The sequence below is a fragment of the Saccopteryx bilineata genome, chromosome 1, assembly GCF_036850765.1.
Source record: "Saccopteryx bilineata isolate mSacBil1 chromosome 1, mSacBil1_pri_phased_curated, whole genome shotgun sequence".
NCBI lineage: Eukaryota > Metazoa > Chordata > Mammalia > Chiroptera > Emballonuridae > Saccopteryx > Saccopteryx bilineata.
The window spans coordinates 378,966,759-378,989,892 of NC_089490.1; the positions used below are offsets into that span (position 1 = coordinate 378,966,759).

General features: G+C 54.3%; 1 protein-coding gene across 1 annotated transcript in view; it reads right to left on the reverse strand.

The window, feature by feature from the left end:
• The window catches only part of ABTB2 (ankyrin repeat and BTB domain containing 2), a 181,144-nt gene that overhangs the window by 22,966 nt on the left and 135,044 nt on the right, over window positions 1-23,134 (reverse strand). The window contains exon 3 of the mRNA XM_066251255.1: window positions 17,735-17,948. Within this exon, the coding sequence (XP_066107352.1) occupies window positions 17,735-17,948 (214 nt within the window). The remainder of the gene's footprint in view (window positions 1-17,734; window positions 17,949-23,134) is intronic.

The following is a 23,134-nucleotide window of genomic DNA, read 5'->3' on the forward strand; positions in this document are numbered from 1 at the left end:
CCTGCACGCCAGGCCGATGCTCTACCGCTGAGCCAACCGGCCAGGGCCCCATTCCTCCTTTTAAACGAGGCCGGGGGCTGGCAGCCAGGCCCTGACACACCCCTCCCTCTGGTCCCCGGGCCCCTGACACACCCCTCCCTCGGGTCCCTGGGCCCCCTGAGCACTAGGCCCCTGCTGTCACCGCCATCGTTCCCCTAGACATGCAGAGAGGTTCTCTGACCAGGAAAGGACGTCCATTCTCTCTCCCCAGTTACTCAGTAAATCAACGGCAGGGACGCAGCAGAAGCTGCCCTCAGCCATACAGCACAGCTCCCCACAGCTCAGGTCCTTGCCAAAGTTTTAAAAGCTTGTCTCCTTACGAGCAAAGGTTGCTTTTATTTCTTTTTAAAATAGAATAATCAGATGGGATCTGGAAGGTAGCTCACTTGGAAGTTACTCTGATGTTCTGATTCTGTCATTTCAGAAAAACAGATCTGGGTCTGAGTCACTTAACTGGTGCACTGAGTGTAGCGATTGGTGTGGTGAAGAAGAGGCCGTGGGCTGGGGGAGCCTGGCCAGTCCTGGCCTTCGAGGACGCCCGGAACCTCCCCCCCAACCTCCTCTCCAGCCCTGGCTCTTACCTTTCTCCAGGACATGCCTGACCACGGGGCACTCAAGCTTCCCAAGCCCAGCCTGACCATTCCTACCTCCTCACGGGCACAAACCGGCTCTCACCTCTGCCCGTCAGATGCCACTTACCCTTCAAGGCTCACTTACAGAAACCTCACCAGATCCCCTCTCTCCAAAGAACATCATCTCTTCCTACTCAAAGATCCCTGAGAACTCTCTTCCAGCAACGAATGTGTCTCTCCCCGACTAGACTATCCCGCCCTGGGGAAAAACGCCTTCCCCAGCATGGGACCTAGACACAGCAGGTCCTCAATAAACATTTGCTGAATGACTAAAAGTATGGCTGAGGATCAGGAACTTAGTGTAATGCAGCCAAGTTTTCAGTTCTGGACCCAGCCCCAGTCCTGCCCAGAAAAGAATGGCATACAATTTTCCAGGGCTCAGTGTTCTTGTGCTGCAGTGGGAAGCCAGGATTCCATGGGGGGATGTGTAGATTCTAGAAAGGACCGACAATCCATTTGTGAACTACCTGTTTACGAGATCTTTCTTGATTACAAGTGCCCATTTGAATCCCCGCCCCCCAATATTTCTGAGCTTGCTAGAAGGCAGGCTCAAAGGCAGACTTCTGTCTGTCAGTCCTTTCCATCCAAGGGGAAGGTCTCATCTCAACCACCAGCATGTGAGAATGAAGTGTCAACAGAGAGACAGTTGGTGGAATTGCCAGCCATTCTTCCCGACTGTGGCCAACAGCCAAGACAAAGCACGAAACAAAACAGCCAAGTGCAGCCACGAAAGCACGAAGGGGCATCAACCTCCCAGTGGCACCTGGGGAAATCCAAGAGGGAGCTTGGGAAATTAGGATGGTTCTGTTTTATGCCTCTTACAACTTGATACTGAGGATTGGCTCTTTTGGCCTCTATTTCACCATCTTTGTTGGAAACATGAGAAGCTGAAAACTCCGTTTCCCAGACTCCTTTGCTGCTGGGGTTCCGTATGCAAAACTGGTTTCAACCTGAAGTGGAGACTGTATGAGACCTGGCCTATGGGCGTGAGGCAGAGACCGTCCCCGTGCCCCCTTTGTCTGCTTCTGCTCTGCCAGGTCATGAAACAGGGGGTCTTTTTTTTTTTTTCCTATAGAGCATTCCATGTCTATTTCCGCTTCAGAGGCAGAAGTGGAACCACTGAAAGTAACAGCAAAGACTTCTTGATTCCAGCTTCAATCCTGAATTGCAGCCCCAGGGGCTGTTTCCGAGGGAGCAGCACCCCCAATGTCCCCCACAGACAAGTTCTGTATCGTCCTTGCAGTTGCTCCAGGAGGCTCAGCCTCCAACCTGCTCCTTGGGCCGTTTCAATGATTCCGTTGGGGCCTTAATTCCCTGCATCAAATCCCTTCTGCTTAAAATACCTAGGGTGTGGTTTCTGTTTCCTGACTTGAACACAGATGGATGTTCTCGACATACAGAAATCCTCCAGGGCCAAGATGTCCCTCTGTCTCTGGGGTGGTGGGTGGCGCCCACCTGCCCACAGACAAGGTCCTGGCAGCCCCCAACCGGACCTCTTCAGGCCTTTCACCCCCTGGGCCTGTGATCCATGCGAAGGAGAGATGATGGGCCATACACGGGCTTTCTCAGGAACATCCTACCCTTGGCCTGGGGGTTCCTAGTTACTATTTCCTTTCTGGTAATTTCATCTAGCCCCCTGGGCATACTGAGAAGAGCTGGCCTGCCTCACTGGACATGCTGGAAAATCCCTATAAAAACTCCCTAGGCTGCAGCTGCGTCCGAAGTCCAGGGTGAAAGGGTCCCGGAGGAGCAAGGTTGGGAGCGATGGATGTTTGCATCGTCCCCAGCTCCGCTCTGCTTCGTTCCCTCCCAAAGAAAAAGGCTGTTTTCCTCTCCTGCCTTTCCCCAAGGCTGCGCCTGGCCAGGAGCCTCCCGGGGCCGGAGCAGGTGTCTGCAGGGCTAGAGCCAGAGACGCCAGCAGGGCCGACAGCCCCTCTGCTCCGCCGCGGCTGCCGAGCCTCCCCTGTGCCGGGCCTGGTACCTCGGAACAGCGGTTCCCAAGCTTTGGTCTCAGGGTCCCCTTTGTAGTCTTAGAAATAATTGAGGCCCTCCCAAGGGCTTTTATTTGTGTTATTCTATTGATATTTACTGTGTCAGAAATGAAAACTGAGAACATGTTAAGACATCTGAATGCAGAAGTTCGCACCCCATCAGCTGTCGGAGTGATAACACAACTGCATGTCCCACACCCCCTGGAAACTCTCCTGGACTTGTAAGAGAATGAGAAGGAAAGGCAAGTCACATTCTGATGAAAATCACTTTGGCTCTCTGTGAACTTCTGGAAAGTCTCTGGGACCCCAGGGCTCCCCAGACGCACAAGGGAAGGACTGAATACAAGGACCACAGACCTAGGGGCCCATTGGTCCTGAACATATGAGGCGCTGGTGACGTGGGATCATTGAGAGGGGGCTGCACCCCGGCACGCACCAAGTACTATTGGTGGCCTAACCCACAAAACCCCACACGCATTCATACAAACACATCTGGTCAGTCCCCGCTATGACAAACAAAGCCACTTAAAGGGTCATCAACGAGTAGCATTTGCCTTTGTGTGCATAAACAGCAATTATTGTTATGGTGGGGTGGGGGCAGTAGGGGGTGGGGGTGAGGAGAGACCCAGAAAATACTCAGATGAACAAGAACTTGTTACATGAAGAACTTGTCAGAGGAGGAAACAGCCCCAGAGAGGCCAGCCCCGCGCCCAAGGTCAGAGAGTCAGTGCAGCAGCGGCACGAACAACAGACCCACGTGTCTTGACTCAGTTTCTCATCTCTCTCGAATCATCTAGATAAGCTTGAGTCTATCAAGCCATTGGCCTCCTAAGGCCCTTCAACAGGATCAGGTCTGCAAAAGCCATTTTCCCTGTTAAAAAACTGAAAGAGAATAAACTTCTTAAGGCTTTGGTTTTAAGAGGTCCCTGCAGCTTGGAAAAAAAAAATAAAAATAAACCCTGCCCCACTCAGCGAGCATGATTTATTGGGATTACAGTCCTATAAGTGGTGTCTTAACAACACAGAACAGGAAACGCCTCCAATTTCCAGCTCAAAGGAGGCTCTGTTCTTTCCCGAGGTGGGCAGGGGCCTCCGGGAAGGAATCAAGTTGGCAGATGGGCCACTCGAGCCCCAGGCATGAGAAGGCCTTGTGTCTCTGTCCCCAACTGGCAGGCTGAGTCTGGGGCCAGCAGGTATGTGCCCTCTGTGCCCACCCACAAGGAACAGGGTATGAGTACTCCGGCAGATCCTGATGTGCCCACTGGCTGGGCAGGGCCTGGAGCCTGGGCCGGAGCTCAACCCTGAGAAAACTGGGCTGTGGTTTCTTATAACTTCCACCCTTGGCTGGGAGCGCAGAGGGCCCTGGGGTGTGGGCCTGGCTCCCAGGGCTGGGAGGGTCTGGGGAGGTCCAGGATGCTTTAGGCTGGCTCCCTAATGAGATTTCCCCATCAGCCGCTAAGCACAGCCCAGCCCGCGCTATGAGCACACTTAGTCAAAGAGAAGAATTCCACAGGGACCAGCCTGACAGCTGCAGGTAATGATCAAGGGAGGGGGCGGCCAGAACGGCTCCCATCCTGAGCCCTGAATTCTTCCAGTGACTTTGCTCCACCTTCAGTGGAAGCCACCACAAGCCCTGGGGTTGATGGGGTGATTTCCCCCAGCAATCGCCCTTCTCACGGACCTGCGGACCTGCGGTGGAGCGGGCTGCTCCCACGCCCTTCCTGCCGCGCTAGCTGGGCTGGGGCTGGCGAGCGGAACCTGCGAGGTGCCACACTGTTACCAATCAAACAACAGCTCTCCAGGCAGAGACTTCCTGGAGAGGTCAAGGTCGTTTCTGCCCTGCAGCTCTGAGGTCCTCGCCCCAGGTTCCCCAGTGTCTCCAGAGCGCCGCCCTGACCTGACACCAAGCCAGAACGTCCCAGGAGGATAAAACCAACGCTGGTCCTCTGCAGTCAGACTGTGCTCTGAGCACAAAGGGAGCGATTCTAGCCCCATTCACATCTTGGACTAATTATTTTTCTAGAATTGCTGGGTAAACCAGACGAGTCTGGCTCAGCTTGGAGTCGCAGCTGGGCAGACATCGTTCTCCGGCCCCCAGGCCGATCTGCTCCAGCAGTCTCCCTGCCGCAGAACTGGGGCTAAACCCTGCACCGTCTCCGTCTGCGGACAGGTGACTTCTGTTCAAGGCGGTGCTTAGGGCTTTCTGTGCGGAAAATACGCTTCTTATTAGAGCTCATCTGGTACAGGCTGGAGACAGACACTAGGTCACCCTTACTTGTCTGCATATGCGTATGGAAATACGTTTAGAATACACCCAAGTTGGGACTAGCGGTGTGTGACCTCCCAGCCTGTTCCCGGGGGCCGCCCTTCAGGCCCCACCAGAGCCTAAAAGTCACCAGTGGAATGCGAGGTGGACTGTGTGACACCCGGGATGCCTGGACCGGCCCCCAGGCATCCAGGAACGGCAGATAAGCACAACAGCTAACCATGCAGGGCATCTGCTGAGCGTCTGGTGCTGTTCTGTCACCACCCCACCTTACACATGGGGAAACCGAGGCCGGAGAGGTGTAGCAACCTGCCCGGGGAGGTCATGCACCTAGCCAGTGGCCAAGCTGTGACCCCAGGCAGCACGCCCTTGAGAGTCAACTCCTAAAGAGCACACTCCACTGCCTCTCAGCCGAGGGAGGGGCCCTGGCCTTCCGCTGCCTGGACTCTGCCCCTTTGCCTTCCTCTTAGGGACGATGATACTAGGCACAGTAACCGAATAATCTGTCACACAAACCGGGCCACTTTTGAGAGAGAAAAGGAGTCCTATTACCAACAGCACCAGGACAGCAGGTGTATTGAGAGCTGTCTCAGGCAGGCTGGACATCTGGTCACCCTGGTGTTAGGGTACCGGATAAAGAGCCTCTGCTTGGCCCCCGCCGTCCCCCTCCCCCCCCAGGCAGTGGGAGGCCCGCCCTGCCCGCTGCCCTGTAGGGGGTCTTGTTCGCTCTCCAGCGCTGAGCCCATATTGTTATCATTTTATTTGTATGGCTGTCTGCTTCTTGACTCTCATTTCTCTGAAGACAGAGACTGTTTTGTTTACTGGTATTTGCCACCCCTCAACACAGGAGCCCACATCCGCAACCCAGCCTTGGCCTGCAGCAAGGTGTAGCACATGTCTCACTCCTGGAGGCAAAGCCCTCTGACTGCCCCTGGGTTTGCAGGGTCTGCGCTGACTCCGGAATGCTCTGTGGGGCCCCAGGGTGCTACGTCAGGCAGAGGGGCTTGTGAAATGGGGAACTGTTTTGTCTTCCATAAATGGTTCTCTTCAGGAACAAAAGAAAATACTTCCTGGATAAAAAGACAACCAATTCATAGAAAAACTTTTAAACTGGGAACAGCATCCTGGGGGTAGCGTTGCTGACTGGGTGGGGCTCAGGCCGTGTCTGGGATGGACGTTGGGATGGAGCCTGCTCAGGAACGGGCCTGGGCCTGGCAGAGGTGGTTCTGCACATGTCCACGCGGCGTGGGCCGCAGCGCAGGAGACGCAGCTGTGTCTTTGGTAACTGGGCCTGAGCCCAGGGTGGCATCTTATGTGGGCGGGATGGTATAGATTCCAGTGGAGACTGCATGCAGGCCACCACCCTTTCACCCTCTTACCCAGCAGGGAGGGCTCTGGGTGCTGCGAGGTCCAGGGCATCTGGCCCACTTCTCAGGCCCTAGCTCCCAGCCCAGTGGCCCAGTGGGCGGGCAGGCGGGCAGCTGGTCTAGCAGGCCAGAGTACTGCTGCTTCCCACACCCCCGGGACGGCGTGGTGTGAAAGTGGGCCTCCCTCTGCTCTGCTGGGTGCGGCTCCCGGGCCTGCAGGCCACATCTCACCTGCGGGGCGCCCCGCTGCCATGTGCAAGAGACCGGCCCTCTTCACCCAGGCTCAGCCTCTGTGGCGGCTGACAAGACCACACACTCTTTCACCATATGGAAGCCAGGCACACCCCTCCCAAGGGCACTTGTCACCACCCACCCACCTCTGCCAACCGGCAGGCTTGGGAGGACCCTCTGGCTTAGCTGTGTGCTCCATCTACCCAGAGACACCTGCTCGGCAGCAGGGGGAGGGGGCGTTTCTGGTTTCTTGTTTCCAGATAGGAATTCCTGTTGGGATTCAGCTGAGCAAAACCACACAGAACCCACCTTCCCCACCCAGCCTAAAGCAGAGAGGTGACCTATTTGGACTGCCCGGTAAAGGGTTTCCAGAAACTTCTAGAAGGAGGTAGGGGCATGGCGATTTGGAGGTCTGACGAGAAACCCCTGACTGGCAACTCACGGCTTTGACCCAACCCAACCAGGGGCAGAGGGCAAGACAGTGCAGGCTCCCAGGCCCTGTCCCTGCCTCTGCGCCCACAGTCCAACCACAGCCTCAGGTGAGATTCCGGCGTCGGCTCTGAGCAGAAGGCCGCACCACTGAGATGTGCTGAGGGCCTGCGATGTGCCCAGTAAGCGTGAAGCCGTTCTGCACATGTGACCCTCTGATACAGCCGCCCTGCCGTGGGGGTATCGTTATTAGTCTGCATTTGACAAACATGGAAACCGGGGTTTTGAACTGTTGGGAGACATGCCTGAGGTCACACAGCAAGCCAATAATGATTTGTCTGGCTCTTAAAAAGAGAAACTGCACCCTCAAAAAGGCTCTGAGCCCATCACTGATGGGCACAGCGGACAAAAGTTTCAGCTCAGTGGGCCGACCTCAGTGCCCTGCTCAAACTCTGGCTTCGGCACCCCAGCTGGGCCCCGAAGTCTCAGAGGGTGCCCCTAAGAGCCTTCTTCCCCAGTCTCAAATACGAAAGCAGCAAAGCGGTCCAAGGACAGCTGTCGGGCAGCTGGTCTTGTGGGGAGGAAATCTGAGGACCTGCCTGGCGGGCAAGTAGGAGCAGGCCAGGGAGCAGCCCGACCCGCCGCCAGGGACCCCGAGCTCCTCTTGCCCCTACTCGCAGTCTGGAAAGTCAACAGCCCAGCCTCTCTAAGAAAGACCTTGTTTAAGAAAGCAAATTCAATTCCCGTTCGAGGTGGGATTTTCCAGCGATATTGTAGACAAAGAGGATTGTTGCTGCCGTGTTATAAAAACACTTCAAATGAATGACCGGGGCCCCAGGGCCTGGCGGCTCCCCGTCTTCCCCTTTTCCATGAGGCCTGTGGGCTCAACAATGGGACAGGAAATCATATGCAACAGGTAGCCTCTGAGGGCACTTGTCAACGCCTGGCCAGGATCCTGCGCTGTCTCTAGCCCGTTACCTAGCACTGCCACTTCCTCTGTATGCCCCCAACCCCGGGAGCATTCCTTTTTGGATGCTGGACAGAGGCCCGCTCTCAAGTTGGCCACCCGGGGTCAGTGAACTCAAGTCTGCTGGGGAAGAGGCTGCCAGCAGGTGCCCACTCAGTCGTGCTGGGCAGCGGAGATGAAGACGGGAGGCCCGGCTTCCAGGCCTGCCTCCTCTCTCCTGGGAGGCGGACCAGGTGAGTTCACTGTGTTGCTATCATCGAAGCTCCCTGCCTGGGCTCAGCTCTGCCTCCTCCTAGCTGTGACCTTGGGCGCCCCTCTGTCTTGCAGGGCCTCAGACTGCTCATCTGTAAATGATGACCATGGCTTCCTCCAAAAGCTAATGAGAAGATCTGTTAGACAGCTGCACATTTGAAGTGCTTCAGACACAGTAAAGCTTTGTCTAGATGCCGCTGGCCCGTGTAAAAAATAAACCAGGTCATATCACTTCCAAGCTTAACATTCGGCAGTGACGGCCCATCCTATGTTGGCACTGTGGCCAAACCAACAAGCCAGGGGCCTGGGACACGGGACACCATCAACTTTAGAAAGCCCTTGACTGACTTCTTGGTCTTTGGATGAAATCCAGTTCTTGGAGTTCTTTGAAATCCTAGGGTGGTAGGCTATGACAAATCTAAAGTTTGTACATGCGTCTGTCCAAAATAGCCCTCACTGAATGAGTCCTTTTTGACATCTGGTCTACCTCACCTCTGGCTCCCTGGCTACTGAGGGCTGAGTTAAGAGGGAATTAAGAGCAGGGACGGAGGAAGGAGTATAAGAGAGGGAGAGAAAACATGCTTTCTGAGTAGATGTGACATTCAAATTCACCACTGTTTTTGAATTATTTACGCATTAAACAAGATTTAGTAATTCTAGTGCTTTCACAGGTTTGTGACAAATACGTGTACTGATCACAGCAGCTGCCAGGTATGAAGAGTTCAGTTTGCACAGAAACCCTTTACATACAATATATTACCTCATTTGATTCCCATGAAAACCTTTGGAAGTAGGGCATGCCATTTTCCAATGAAAACTGGGGAAACCGAGGCCTCAGAAACGATATCACAAAGAAAATAACTGGTAAATGGCAGCAGAGACCCCACAGAGTCTGACCTTCAGGCTCTACAGCCCCCTTCACTAACTGAGCAAAACATTAAACTGCCCACTATGTGCTACGGACTGCTCTGCATGCCGAGGACACAGTGGGAACAAGGACGACCCATGACACTTACATTCTGGAGGGGCGAGGAGGCGAGACAAGTAAGTAGACAAATACAGAAGCGATGTGATTTCAGATAGAAGGAGGTGCTCAGAATTAAACCGAAAGAGCGGTAAGGTGACAGGAACGACCGCAGAGGCAGGGCCAGCGTCCTGGGCGCTCTGCAGACCATCGGCAAGTCACGCCAGGGGCGCCTGGACGCGCCAGTCTGGGGACACACGGAAACAAGCACTTAACTCACCCAGCAGCTATTCTTACTTCCTCTGCTTCCACTTTGGGCAAACAGATGGGGATTAAATGCACAAAAAAGAGGAGAGGAAAGAGAGAAAAGAGCTTAACATGGCAAATCTTCTTGAAATGGTATTTAAGGAAACCACAAGTCCTTAAGTAGCATGAAGCCACCACTGCCATCATCTCTATTATCTGATAAGAAAACACTTTCGCAAGCTGAGCAAAAGCCTAACGAGCCCCCTTCTTCAGACTGAGCACACAGCCCGTCATGGGCGCTTCCTATTTATGTAAAGTGCTCGTTGGAGGGAAACATCCCCCTCTGCATCTGGAAAGGAACAAAGAGGCGCCTCTCTCCTCACTGTGGACCTCTCCCGTGTGGGGGGCATTTCCCCAGAACTTGGGGACCCCCCCGGAAGCTGGCACTGCTCAGATCTTCACTTTGCACAGGAGGAAGCCGAGGCTCAGAAGGGAAAGGGCCTTGCTGCGATCACAGAGCTGGAGGAAGCGGTGCTGGGCTGACCCTCATCCAGGGCATCTCTGAGGGTGCACGAAGCCCCACCAGGAAGCATTTGCCTACGCAAGCAACAATTAGCGATGACTTAAATATGCACTTCCAAACAACAACAGTCCTTCTGTGACTTCTGCTGTGCATGCCACCCTGCCTGCCCCAATCGCCTGCAGCTGTCTCTTAAGGCCAGTAACCGTCCCCGTCTGTCCTGATGCCACCCTCCAACTGCTCCAGCCTTTGCAAGGACCCTCTTGAATATGATGATGGTGAAGACAATGATGACTGACACATACTGTGTGCCAACCAGTATTCTAAGCTCTACATACAGTGTTAACGCGGTCAACACCCACAACACCCCTGTGAGGTCCGCACTATTATTCCCAAGCTAAGAAGAACCGGCAGAGGCACAGAGGCCGCATGACACACCGGAGGTCGCTCAGTTCTAAGAGGCAGAGCCGGGGTTGGATCCGGGCCGGCTGCAGGGCCTGCGGGTCCACCGAAGGCATCGCCATGGAGGCCGCTCAGTTCTAAGAGGCAGAGCCGCGGTTGGATCCGGCCGGCTGCAGGGCCTGAGGGTCCACCGAAGGCATCGCCATGGAGGCCGCTCAGTTCTAAGAGGCAGAGCCGCGGTTGGATCCGGGCCGGCTGCAGGGCCTGCGGGTCCACCGAAGGCATCGCCATGGAGGCCGCTCAGTTCTAAGAGGCAGAGCCGCGGTTGGATCCGGGCCGGCTGCAGGGCCTGCGGGTCCACCGAAGGCATCGCCATGGAGGCCGCTCAGTTCTAAGAGGCAGAGCCGGGGTTGGATCCGGGCCGGCTGCAGGGCCTGAGGGTCCACCTAAGGCATCAGCCATGCAGCCCAGCTTCCCCAGCACTGTCTGCTGGTTTGTGCTGATCCGTTTTTCTTCTGTCTTGTTTTCACCTCCCTCAGGAGGCTGCAGACTCAATCACATAAGCTCCTCTTCATACTCCTGCCCCTCCATTGCTGATCCACAGACATCCCGGGAGAAATGTGAGTTATTAAGGAAAGTACTTGAGGTGGTATCTGTCTCTATTGATATGTGCCCTGTGATGCCCGTTGTAATTAGTAGTGTTTGCAAGTAGTTGCATTGTTAATTATTATTGTGAGTCATAGTGGTTTACATTAGTTAATATCAATAGTTGTATTAGTAATTGTATTACTAACCAAGACAACCCTTGAGACCACATGTTAAGAAATGTCATCCTACAGCAACAAAGAAAGACTACTCTGGATGTCAAACCTGCCATCTACACATGTCTATGACCATTATAATTGTGAGGAGGAAGAGGATGGCGGCCCTCATTTAATAGTACTCTTCCTGTGCTAGGCGCTGAGTGACTTACTGTTTTATCTCATTTAACCCTGGTAGACATCTTATCATCTTTACCATTTTACCCACGAGGACAGTACGGCCAAGAAATGACCTGACATGTCCTACTGCTGGAAGGTAGAAGCAATAACACCTCCAGGATGACCCTTTGGCAGCATCCGAAGCCACCGGTGTGGACTTCCGATGGAGTGGATGGGACCCATAAGGACTGACACCTTTGCCCACTGCAGCGTCTTCAAGTTCTGTTCACATATTTGCTGGAAACGTCTTGGCCGGCATGACAGGGAAGAGGGCAGCTGAGAGCTGGGCCGGGCACACAGCATCTTCTGCCAGGATCTCACCTGGACCACGGCTCCTACCTTTGAGCAGTAGCCCCGGTAGCCTGTGCAAAAAATAGCTTTATGGGAACTGGGAGCTAAGATTAGTACTAAACCATCACTTTGTTCCTCTTGACCCTGCCTGGTGGCGCAGGAAGACCAGTCAGCTCCAGGCTGGGGTGTCTGGGTGGGAGGCGGGGGGCCCTTGGTAGGAGCATCTCTCGTCACACATCAAGGTAAGCAGTGTAGGAGGGGCTTCCGGGAGCCTTCTGCTCCCTTCTTTCTCAGAGGGGTTCAGGTACAAGGAGAGGAGCAAATAAAAACCAGCCCAGCACAGACTCCACCGAGCCGGCCCCCTGGGCCAGGGCCTTCCAGGCCGCCAGCTCAGCCGCCCTACTTTGGCCCACGAGGTCGGGCTCCCTCTGCAGCTCAGTTCTGCATCACGTTCCTGTTCCCTGGCTCCGCCACTCTGCTCCTCCCTGTCTCTCCCGGGTGCTGTGCACCCCTGCCTAATACAGTGACCATACTGTTAATCACGGTGGCTAACACTGCCATGGGTTCCCTGTGTCTCAGGTACTGTTCTAAACGTGCTACATATATTAACTCATTGAGCCCTCAAGCCTTGTAGGTGGCTGTAGGGACTGAATGTTAGCTGTCTACAGAACACGAGCTTTGCAGAGACTGACTGGCCGAAGGTGCTCAAATCGGGAGATATGAGTCAGACCTCAAACACACGTCTTTGAGTAGCAATTGCCTCCTCTCAGATAGAACTCTGGCTGGCTAAGAAATGATGACACCATACGTTTCTAGGCTTCATCCCAAATCAGACTGGCCAGGCCCCCAGGGTTCTCCTGGCTTTGTGTCCTGAACACTGGCAGGCACCGAGCCTTCTGAGTATGCCGCCCTTCACGAAGGGGCACAGCTCGGATGGGGGACAGGGAGATGCAAAGGGCTGGGGCCAAGGCTTAAGCAAGTGGACTGCTTTGTGAACGGGTGGCCCACTGTCATTCCCAGTGTTCCCAGGTATTCCTCACGGGCCTGGCTCCTCTGCCTGCGGCTGGCAGCTACACTTGTCATGCCACCTGGTGAGCTGGGCCCTGGTACCCAAGGTTTTGAAGCAGAGAGCTGGTTTGCCTCTTCTCCCCCTCAGCCCCTTCTGCCCCTCTCGCTGTGTCTGTCTCCCTCCGTGGGCTCTGCCTGGTGACGCCTTTTCCGGCCCTGCGCCTGCCGCTCCTGCGTGCCCACGCCGCCTGTCTCCCCCTTCCCAGGTCGCCGATGACCGAGGAGGTACCCTCCACCCGGGAGGCTGTTCCCGCTCAGCACCCCGCAGCCTGCAGGCACAGCTAGCAAGGGCAGCAGTCAGCCAGGTGGTGTCCGCTCCCTCCGGAACTGGGAGGAGGAGGCTTCCCCATCTCCCTGGGTAACCTCAGATCCCCAACAGCGAGCTCTTTCACTTTCCAAGCTTGGTCTCGGGTGATGAGACGCTCTGCAGGGCAGCAGCTGTGACTCACCCTGAATTTGAGACTGCCTTGTGCCTTGCTGATGCAGGGGCTGCCAGCCAGAGAGGCATCCGGGGAGGGTGCAGGGAGGTGCCAGCTGAGAGGCTCTCCCTGGGCGGCCAGGGCGGCGTCCTGGGAGAGGAGAGGCAGGTGGGGCTGGCCTCAAAGGCTGGGACCCACCCAGATCATCTCAGAACTTCAGGACCAGGTCTCAGCAGCTGGGTGGGCAGGCTGTAGCCTGGTATGGTGAAAGGCATACCAGAAAACCAGAGACACCTGATTCAAGGCCCTATCCAGCCCTCAGCAGCTGGACACCCACACCTTGTGCCCTCATTTGTAAAATAGAGGTAATGTCGGCACCTGCCTCACAGGTTTGTCATGGGAAACAAAAGAAACAGAAGCGGGTAGAATGCCCTTACATATGTTATCTCCTCCCGGACGGAATCACTTAGACCCATTTTACAGGCGAGGAGTCCTAGGCATGGCAGGGTCCCTGCTCCAAAGCCTGTGCCCTTTTCCTCGGTGCCGCCTGGCTCACAGTAGCAGAAGGTGGGAGCACATTACAGAGCCTCGGTGTCCCCTGCAAAGCTGCTCCACTCTCTACCCTGAGCTCCCCTGTTTCCACAACTCTCTCCTTCCACCATCTCCCTCCCAGGCCCAGAGCAGGAGGGATACTAAGACTGCGTAGTGCGGCACAGCAGGGAACATCATGACGAGCTTCATACAAGGGGAGTGAACACATGTCCCACCCCTTAGCAGTTCGGATGTGGTCCCATGGCCCCCAATTGGAAGGAAGAAGGGTAATTCCTTTAAAGCAGAAATCTATGAGCACAGACTTGAGTGGCCCTGTGAATGGTGGCCAAACCCACACCATCGGACTGAGCTCCTCAGCCCACAGGGACAAGGCAGCGGGAGGGTCACTTACTCCCAACAGACCCAGAAATGCCCAATCCAGCAAATCCCCAAACAGAGGTCTCTGGGGCCACACATCTGAATCAGACGTTCTGACCAATTCTGGTTGGGGACCTGGCACCCACGCTCCTGACATGAGCCAGAGGGAGGAAATAGAGGAAATAAAGAGAGGGAGAGAGACAGATGGACACCGATTCCCAGACTCTCAAGAGCAAAGCTCCATCACCTGGGAGCTCTAGCAAACTCTAGCTCCTTTGAGTGCAAGAAGGTTTTCCCCAGAGCTCTAGTGGGGATACTGGAGGGGCACAGAGAGTCAGTAATGCTGTAAGAGAAACTAATTGGATCAGAAAGGTACTACTAGACTCATCAGGGTGATCACTTCATGAGGCATATAAATGTCTAATCACTATGTTGTATACCTGAAGCTAACATAATATTGTATGTCAACTGTAATTGGGGGGGGGGGAGGGCCATCAGAGTGATAGTGCCCGAAGGGGACACGGGGCCCAGCCTGCAGTCACATGTGGGGTCAGTGGCCTCCACGAAAGGCCAGCCAGGCTCCCCAGGACCTGCCCCGTAGGAGCGAGTCCAATCGCAACAGGATCCATTTCCGCAGCCAGGAGGCAGGCCACCAGAGCTATCGGGCGGTCTGCGGGCCTGGGTGGCCTTAGGGGGTCCTCCTGTCAGTGCCCAAATCTCAGATTTGGGGATTTTTTTTTTCTAATGGTGGTTCCAATTTCCCACGTGTCTATGATAGTCACTGGAAATGATTCGTGTGAAGACGCCTTTGCTACTCAATTCTTTGTGTCACAGACAGCGTGGACTTTGAATGCTGAGGTATGGGAACACGAACACGTGTGAGTTACCATTTGAGCTCAGCTATTACAGACTAGCAGACAGGCAGCTCAGGTCCTCAGAAACCCTGATGCTATGCAGAGCATCCGGGACTGGGAATCCTCCCAGGAGAAAACCAGAAAGACATCAGGGGGTTCCGGGCACAGCGCCCACAGAGGAGCACCTCCCTGGCCTGACCCACGGCCAGAAGCCAGGCTCACAGCCGGACGGCCAAGCAGCTCAGCCCAGGGCAACAGGTCCAAGGGAGGCGCCTTGTCCTCTTCCCCAGCCGCCTCTGCTTGGGTGAGCAGGCCCAGTCTAGAGCCCCCGGGACCTCACCAAACCCTAAGCAAGCCTCCTCTTCCTCCCCAACCCCAAATGTTTTCTTTGCCCTTTCCCCTTCCAGCCACACTCCAACCACAACAATTTCTTCACAAAGTAGAAGCAGCTGGGGCTTAGGGCCCACACTCTGGTTCCACCTCCCTGCTAGATGCTTCCGTCAGATACCCGGGGCCACCACCTGATGGGCCCAGAGGGACCTGTAAATACTATCCTGTAAACGCTGTTCATCTCCAGAGGAATAAGACAATGACGATCTAATAATGGTACCACTAATAACTGTGGCGGCATTTACTGGGAATCGACTACATGCGTGTACTGGGTCGCTGCTCCTTCATGTCTCTTGTAATGCCAGGCAGTACATGTAGTGGTTACGAGCAGGGCCTATGTGGCCCTGACAAGGGACTGAATCTCTGCCTCTACTTACTCATCTGTAAAATGGGGCTGCAAAGAGCACCCATGTCCTGGAAGTGTGTGCATCAGAGGCGCTAACATGTGGAAAGTGCTCGGCACTGTGCCTAGCACATAGTAAGTGCTCAGCAAATGCTGTCATTATTTAATCCTTACAACTGCTTCATTACCAGCCCCATGGTTATAGCCAAGGAACTTGAGGCTCTGGGAAGTTGGAACCTTGCCCAGGCCACCTAACTCCTCATTCCCAGCTCTCAGTCTGACGTATGTCTGCAGGATATCCAGCATGTTCACGATGGCTTTTTTTTTTTTTTTTTAAACAGAGACAGAGGCCTTGGCCGGTTGGCTCAGTAGTAGAGCATCGGCCTGGCGTGCAGGAGTCCTGGGTTTGATTTCCGGCCAGGGCACACAGAAGAAGCACCCATCTGCTTCTCCACCCCTTCCCATCTCCTTCCTCTGTCTCTCTCTTCCCCTCCCGCAGCCGGGGCTCAATTGGAGCAAAGTTGGCCCGGGCACTGGGCATGGCTCTGTGGCCTCTGCCTCAGGTGCTAAAATGGCTCTGGTTGCAACAAAGCAATGCCCCAGATGGGTAGAGCATCACCCCCTGGTATGCGTGCTGGTGGATCCCAGTTGGGCGCATGCGGGAGTCTGTCTGACTGCCTCCCTGTTTCCAACTTCAGCAAAATACAAAAAAAAAAAATAATAGAAAAAAATAAAATAGAGACAGAGAGTCAGAGAGAGGGACAGATAGGGACGGGCAGACAGACAGGAAGGGAGAGAGATGAGAAGCATCAATTCTTCGTTGTGGTTCCTTAGTTGTTCAATGATTGCTTTCTCATATGTGCCTTGACCGGGGGCTACAGCAGAGCAAGTGTCCACTTGCTCTAGCTAGTGACCTTGGGCTTCAAGCCAGTGACCTTTGGGCTCAAGCCAGTGACCATGGGGTCATGTCTATGATCCCACACTCAAGCTCGATGAGCTCGTGCTCAAGCCGGCAACCTCATGGTTTGGAACCTGGGTCCTCTGTGTCCCAGTCTGACACTCTACCCACTGTGCCACCGCCTGGTCAGGCACGGTGGCTGTTTTTATGAACTGGGTGCAGAAATCTATCGTTATACCTTTGCTTTCTGTGACTGTGGAGGCATTGGACAAGTGGGTGTGGCTGTGGTGTGGCGTGAGGACCACAGAGCTGCTGAGACTCAATGCCACTCAGAGACAACGGGCAGCCGGGGCAGGGGCCTGGGAAGCCCCACTGGAACTTCTGAATCAGGCCCCAGGTTATCTTCTTCCACGATGGGCCTTGGACTAGCTCCCTCTCCGGGCCCTGCTGTGGTGGAACGCAGGCAGACGGGGCTTCCTCAACCAAAGCGAGTCTTTCCCACTTCCAGGACCTTCCGGCACACAATTCTTGAGCCCGTGGACAGACCCTGCCTTGGGTGGCCATGTGGTGGCCTCCAGGTGAGGTTCATGTCAGCATATATGGTGTTTAGGAAAAATTACAAAAAAGAACCTCTCTAGGCAGAAAAAATTTAAAAGGTGGCTCTCTGACCAAGTAGAAAGGGTACCCTGTTCTTAGGCTGACATGGCCAGTGCGTGTCCTTCACTCGTGCCCCCTGCTGGGCCCCTGGGGCAGTGCGCAGCCTGTACATCGGTTCTGGGCGGCCCTGCCCCAGGCCGGGATCCTGGGGCTATCCAACCACTACCCTACTGCCAGAGCCATGAAGTTCTGGTCTGTTTGTGAGTGGGTGGGGCAAAGGTCTGCCTCAGATCCCTAACAGTGACCCCACTGTCATCAAAAGAGGTGAGAGCAGCCATTGAAGGAGGAAGATGACACCCAGACACTGTCCTAATCACACTCCATTCTCACTGCCACCTTTCCAGGCAGGTGTGAATACCTCACCTTATAAAAGAGACAACTGAATTTCTCGAGAGCCCAGGAAGTAAGCACTAGAGCCAGCAAACCCGAGGCAGAGGCCAAAGTCCACGTTCTGATCCCCACCGACCCCTGCTGCATCAACCCGGGTAAAGCGATCCCACTGCGTTCCCAGCCCCCCCTGCGCCAGGGAGCTTGTCCACCCTGCCAGTAGGTCAGCCAGCCAGTCAACACATGCTGGTAGCCTGCCCCACCACGTGCGCAGCCCGAGGAAGACCCCTACCGCTCATTGTTCAGGGCCATTCTCGGGGGGTCCAGGTTGGGGTTTTCCATGGACTCCATCTGGGGACACCGCAGGAAGTAGTAGAGGGTGTGCAGGGCATCCGGGGACCAGGTGATGGGCTGGGGCGGCTGGCGGGCCTGCCGGGCGGGGCTGGAGCCAGGACACAGGGGGTGGCGCCCCTGCATGTGGTGCATGGCTCGGGAAACCAGGTCACCTGCAGGGGAGACATAAGGGAGGGAGAGAAAAAGAGAAAATGAAGTCTGAGTTCATGGCCCACATTACTCCAAGGACATGCGCAGCTTAAACCTCCGTAATTACTATTTACCCCGGAGCCAATAGGCGGAGCTGGGAGCTGTCACCTAGACACACAACAGCAATTCAGTTTCCCTTTCACTTCCAGTCTCGCCTTAATAGCTGAATGAAACTCTTGGCTGGCCCATCTTCTCCAGAATTTAGGCTAATGTGGTTTCTTTTTCGACATCCTCACTATCTCCACCACCCCATGGGCCTCTCCCCAGCCCGTCCACCAAGGGAACCTCTCTGGGCCTCTTTTCCCAGCCTCTAACAGCCAGCGCCAGGTGACACACCTGTGCTGCCTTATGCAAACATCCAGGAACTTCTGTACAGAAGCCACCTCCATCCTTATCACATCAGGCAAAACCACCACCACCACCACCATCCATTGAGTCCTCACCACGTGCTAAGCACGCACTGCCCTAGAAATAGAATTTGATCCTTAAAATGCTGGAGGCCAAGTATTATCCCCATTTTACAGATGAAGAAATTGAGGTTCATCAGGTAGACAAATACTGGCCCTACATATTTCCCTGGTCACAGGGAGGCCACAGCGCACACAGGTTAGCCAAGGTCAGGTGCTGGCAAATAGTGGGGTTTGCATCTGAATCAAAGCCTGTCTGAGTCCAAAGTCTAGGAACTGAGCTCTGGCCTGGGCTGTCACCTGCCTTCCTTCAGTCTGTGGGGTTCTAAGGGCCCCACATCCTGTGCGGTGTTTCTGCCCAAGTCAAGCCTTTTCAATGTCCCCCCAGCCGGGGCAGGAAACGTCCCCTCATTGTGTGAGACCACAATGCTGAGAAAGGACGGGTCAGACGGCCCAGGCACCTGCAGGCCCCTCTGATCTGGGAAAAGTGGCGCCTTTCCATTCTCCTCAGGCCTGGGAACTCGGGGTGCCTCCTCGGTGGGTCAACTTCCCATCTGGACACAGCTGACCCCGAGGAGGGAGAAATAAGCAGGTTTTAACTCGGCAAGTGTCATTCAATGTATGGCAGAACCAATTCGTTCCCTTACTCACTTTACCTTCACTCCACAGCTCTGTGAGTCTGATCTCCGTTCCGCTGTGTCCCTGGCACCCTGCACAGGAGGTGCTCAGTGAACATGTAGGGAATGCAGAAATGGCCTTATACCTTCATTGCATTTTAAAATACAGCATCTTGTGGGGCTTGATTTGAGCTCATTAGCTGCCCAATTTTTCCATGACAGCCATAGCGATGGTGTTTGCCTTCCAAGCAGGGCCAACGACACCCCTGGAATTGGAGCTCTCTACTGGGAAAGAGCCCTCTGTCTCCCTGACCCCAGGTGCTCACTCCTCTCTACACGCCTGACTGTTCACCTCTGCAGTGACGGCTTGGCTGCCCGGGTGCCTTCTGGCAAGCCCCAGGGCCAAGAGGGCTGAGGGCAGCAAGTCCCAAACCCAAGACTCTGATTTAACTGGTCCAGGGCAGGACCCGGGCATCTGTGCTTTGTAATGGTTCCCCTGGTGAATCTAATGTGCAGCCAGGTCTGAGAATGACCAGGTAAATGGCTAAGAGGCTAGATCCCAGGGTCAGACATGCCTGGCTTCAAATCAGGGCTCTGCTCCTTCCTACCCATGTGCCTTATGTAACTTACGGATCCGAGCCCTGGCTTCCTCATCGGTAAAATGGAAATAATCATACCTAACCTAAAAAGTGTGAGGATTCCAATAAATGTAAAGCACCCAACACCATGCTTGGCACAGAGTAAGCACTTGACAAAGGGTCAATATAACACCATAGTTATGATTGCTGTTCTATTATTATCACTCTACCCTATGGGCCATCTCCTGTGGTGCTCTTCCTACCCAGGCCCTCTGTCCACAGTCAAACACTGCCCCACGTTTCCCAGGATGGGAGTCCAGGTCCTGAACGCCAGGTCCAGCCCTGCCCTTGGGCTCCCGGGTGGTAGAAACTGGCAGGGGCAACCCCCAGGCCAGCGCTTGGCTGCCACAAGCTGAAACCTGGCTCTGCTTCTCCAGGTCTACGCGTCCTCATTTCTGGCAGGACCACGGGTCCAAGAGGAGGAGAAGTCAGAGAGCCTACGATAGTATCAAAGAGAAGTCTTGTTGAAATGATCCTTTCCAGGGCAGACAAGGTAGAAGTCGTTATCATTCATTAGGCTTATGACTGTTTTCTTGTTATGGGTGTAGAACCCTTTGGCAGCACATTTTCAGCCAGAATGCAGGCAAAAAAAAAAAAAAAAAATCTGGAAAGAAACGGGACTGTCTCTTAAGGGCTCCCTAACACGGAGCCAGGAACAGAGAGGCCTTCGGGAAGTAGCAGAGTGGCCAGAGGTGGGGTCGCCGGGCTCTGGGCTCCAAGCCCAGCTGCATGCTGTCAGTCTCTCTCAAAGACCAAAAAGACAGATGCCTGCAGACAGCCCTGATCAAGCATCTAAAAGCTTGCACTGCTCTGCACCCCTCGTTTATGGCCAAAGAAAGCCGCTCGCTTTGGCTCTTCTCCCGGAGTGCTTTCCCTCCCGGCCACCTTCGATTTCCTAGGCTTCGTAATAGACATGAAAAGATAGACAACGTCTCATTTAGTCTTTACAACCACCGCTTAAAGGAGGTATTTCCATTTTACGAGGCAATAGGCTCACAGAAGTTAAATGATCTGTCCCAGTTGCACAACTAGTAAGGGAACTAGCCAGGCCCTCAACCGGGGCCGTCTCCCCACCGCTCGCTCTTGGCTGTTGGCGCCGTTGCTACTTAAAGTGTGGTCTGCACACGGGGACGGGTCTGCCAACTGTTTGTTCCTGGCTCATAACAAGTTAGTTTTAGAAATTTCAGAAATTAAAAATAAAAACTCCCATACCAATGTCTATCTAATAATAATAATAAAAAAAATTGGCTTGCATTTTACATGTCTTTAATTTCACTTTTCTAGACATTTACTTTTATTGTGTTTTATTAAAGTTTCAGTTTGAACAGAGTGTGGGGGAGGGCGGACGGAATCCCCGCCGTCAGCACAGCGAGTTCGAGAAGCTGCAACCCAGACAGGGCTGGGCTCTTGCGTGAGCACAGGTGGACACTCGGAGCCGCTTCTGGGAAGTTCTTGTACTTGAAAATCACTTGATCCTAAGCTCGATGAAACCTCAGTCTGAAACCCAGAAACACCCACCGGGCATGAAAACCAAGCGCTCGCGGCTTGTTCATCACAAGAGCCTTGATGTCAGAGGTGCTACAGGTTCCAGTCTGGCCTGACCAGCGCGTGTGGTGAGCCATCCAATAAAACCCGCTGGGAGTCTGGGATTCAGTGTTGTCTTCTAAACGAGGCCTGTGCCATCTGGTTGCCTTTAACATGAAGGGTTTTGTTTTGTTTACTTCTGATTCCTCGCCATTTACACTGTCACGGGTAGAGAGGGACAAAAAAAACCCCACCAGTGCCCAGGCTCCCCACACAGCTGCGCCTGATGCAAGAAAGAGATGTCTCCACCGGCCTGGCAGGCTGGTCTTGGCAAGGTGTAGGGAGCTAGTGCCTGTTAAACCTGGGGTAAAGTTTTAGGTACAAGGTGCTCCGTGCCAAGTATCACTAACCTCATTAAGTGCTTTAGTCTCGGAGAGAAAAATTGCAATACCTGCCTCCACCTTGTCTCCTCCTGCCTTCACCGTGGGTGAGCAAAAGCCCTGCTTCCAGAGCGAGGGAGCCCAGGCAACCTGGAGCAAGACACAGCCTGCTCGGCCGTCGGTGGAAAGATGCCGTGAGGTGCTTCTTCCCTTTGCTCTGAGAGGGGCCGGGCCAGGACGTGGACCAATCCTATGAGGGTTTTAGGGGGCATACACTGGGTGATAGAGAACTCATTCCTTTGAACTAATACACACAAATGGCATCTGGCACTGCTCCAGTCTCTAGGGATACAGGACAGCAGGGGACAAAACAGACAGAGTCTCCGTTCTCACGAAGCTGACATTCTAGTCAGATGAGAGATGTCAGACTATTTACATGTGACTATATGATAAATGTCAAGTGGCGATCAGGGTTTTGAAAAAACCAAAGCCATCAGGGAAGAGACAGAGGAATGAGACTGGGATGCTCATCTATGCAGGGTGCTCAGGGACGGCCTGTCTAATAAGGTGTCATTTGGGCAGGGAGTTGAAGAAAATGGAAGTCCAACATACTTGAGTATTTAAGGGGAATGGTAACAGGCACAGGGAACAGCTGGTGCAAAGGCCCTGGGGTAGGAGGTACTTGGCCAGGGGGCCGGGATGGCTGGAGCATAGTCATCAAGAGAATAGTAGGCAATAAAACCAGATCATGCATTTGATTTGGGGCTATGATGAAGATATTGGATTTCATTGAGTGAGCTGAAAAGCCATAGCAGGGATGGAGGGGGTAGTGAGCAGGTGAGTGACATCACCCAGTTTGTGTTTTAAATGGTCCTAGTTTGGGCTGAATTGGTAGTACTAGAGATGGTAAAAGGGGCAAACTAAAATTTGAGATAGTTTTAGAAGGTGGAGCCAATAGGACTTTGTGTCTGGGCTGAGTAGTAAGGCCCAGTCTTCTCCTGAGGAGAGCTTCTGAATGCTCCCCCAGCCTGGCTGTGGACTAGAATGGACACGGAGGCCACCATGAGAAAAGACAAAGGATCAAAGCCCTGTCTCGATGTCAGCAACCCTGAGTGCTGGTGGCAGGGCTGCCAGCCATGTCCAGAGAGCCCACAGCGCGAAGTGGAAAGAGCTCTGCCAACACAGGGCCGCCAGCCATGTCCAGAGGGTCCACAGCGCGAAGTGGAAAGAGCTCTGCTAACACAGGGCCACCAGCCATGTCCAGAGGGTCCACAGCGCGAAGTGGAAAGAGCTCTGCTACCACAGGGCCGCCAGCCATGTCCAGAGGGTCCACAGCGCGAAGTGGAAAGAGCTCTGCTAACACAGGGCCACCAGCCATGCCCAGAGAGCCCATAGCGCGAAGTGGAAAGAGCTCTGCCCACACAGGGCCGCCAGCCATGTCCAGAGAGCCCACAGCACGAAGTGGAAAGAGCTCTGCCCACACAGGGCCGCCAGCCATGTCCAGAGGGTCCACAGCGCGAAGTGGAAAGAGCTCTGCCAACACAGGGCCGCCAGCCATGTCCAGAGGGTCCACAGCGCGAAGT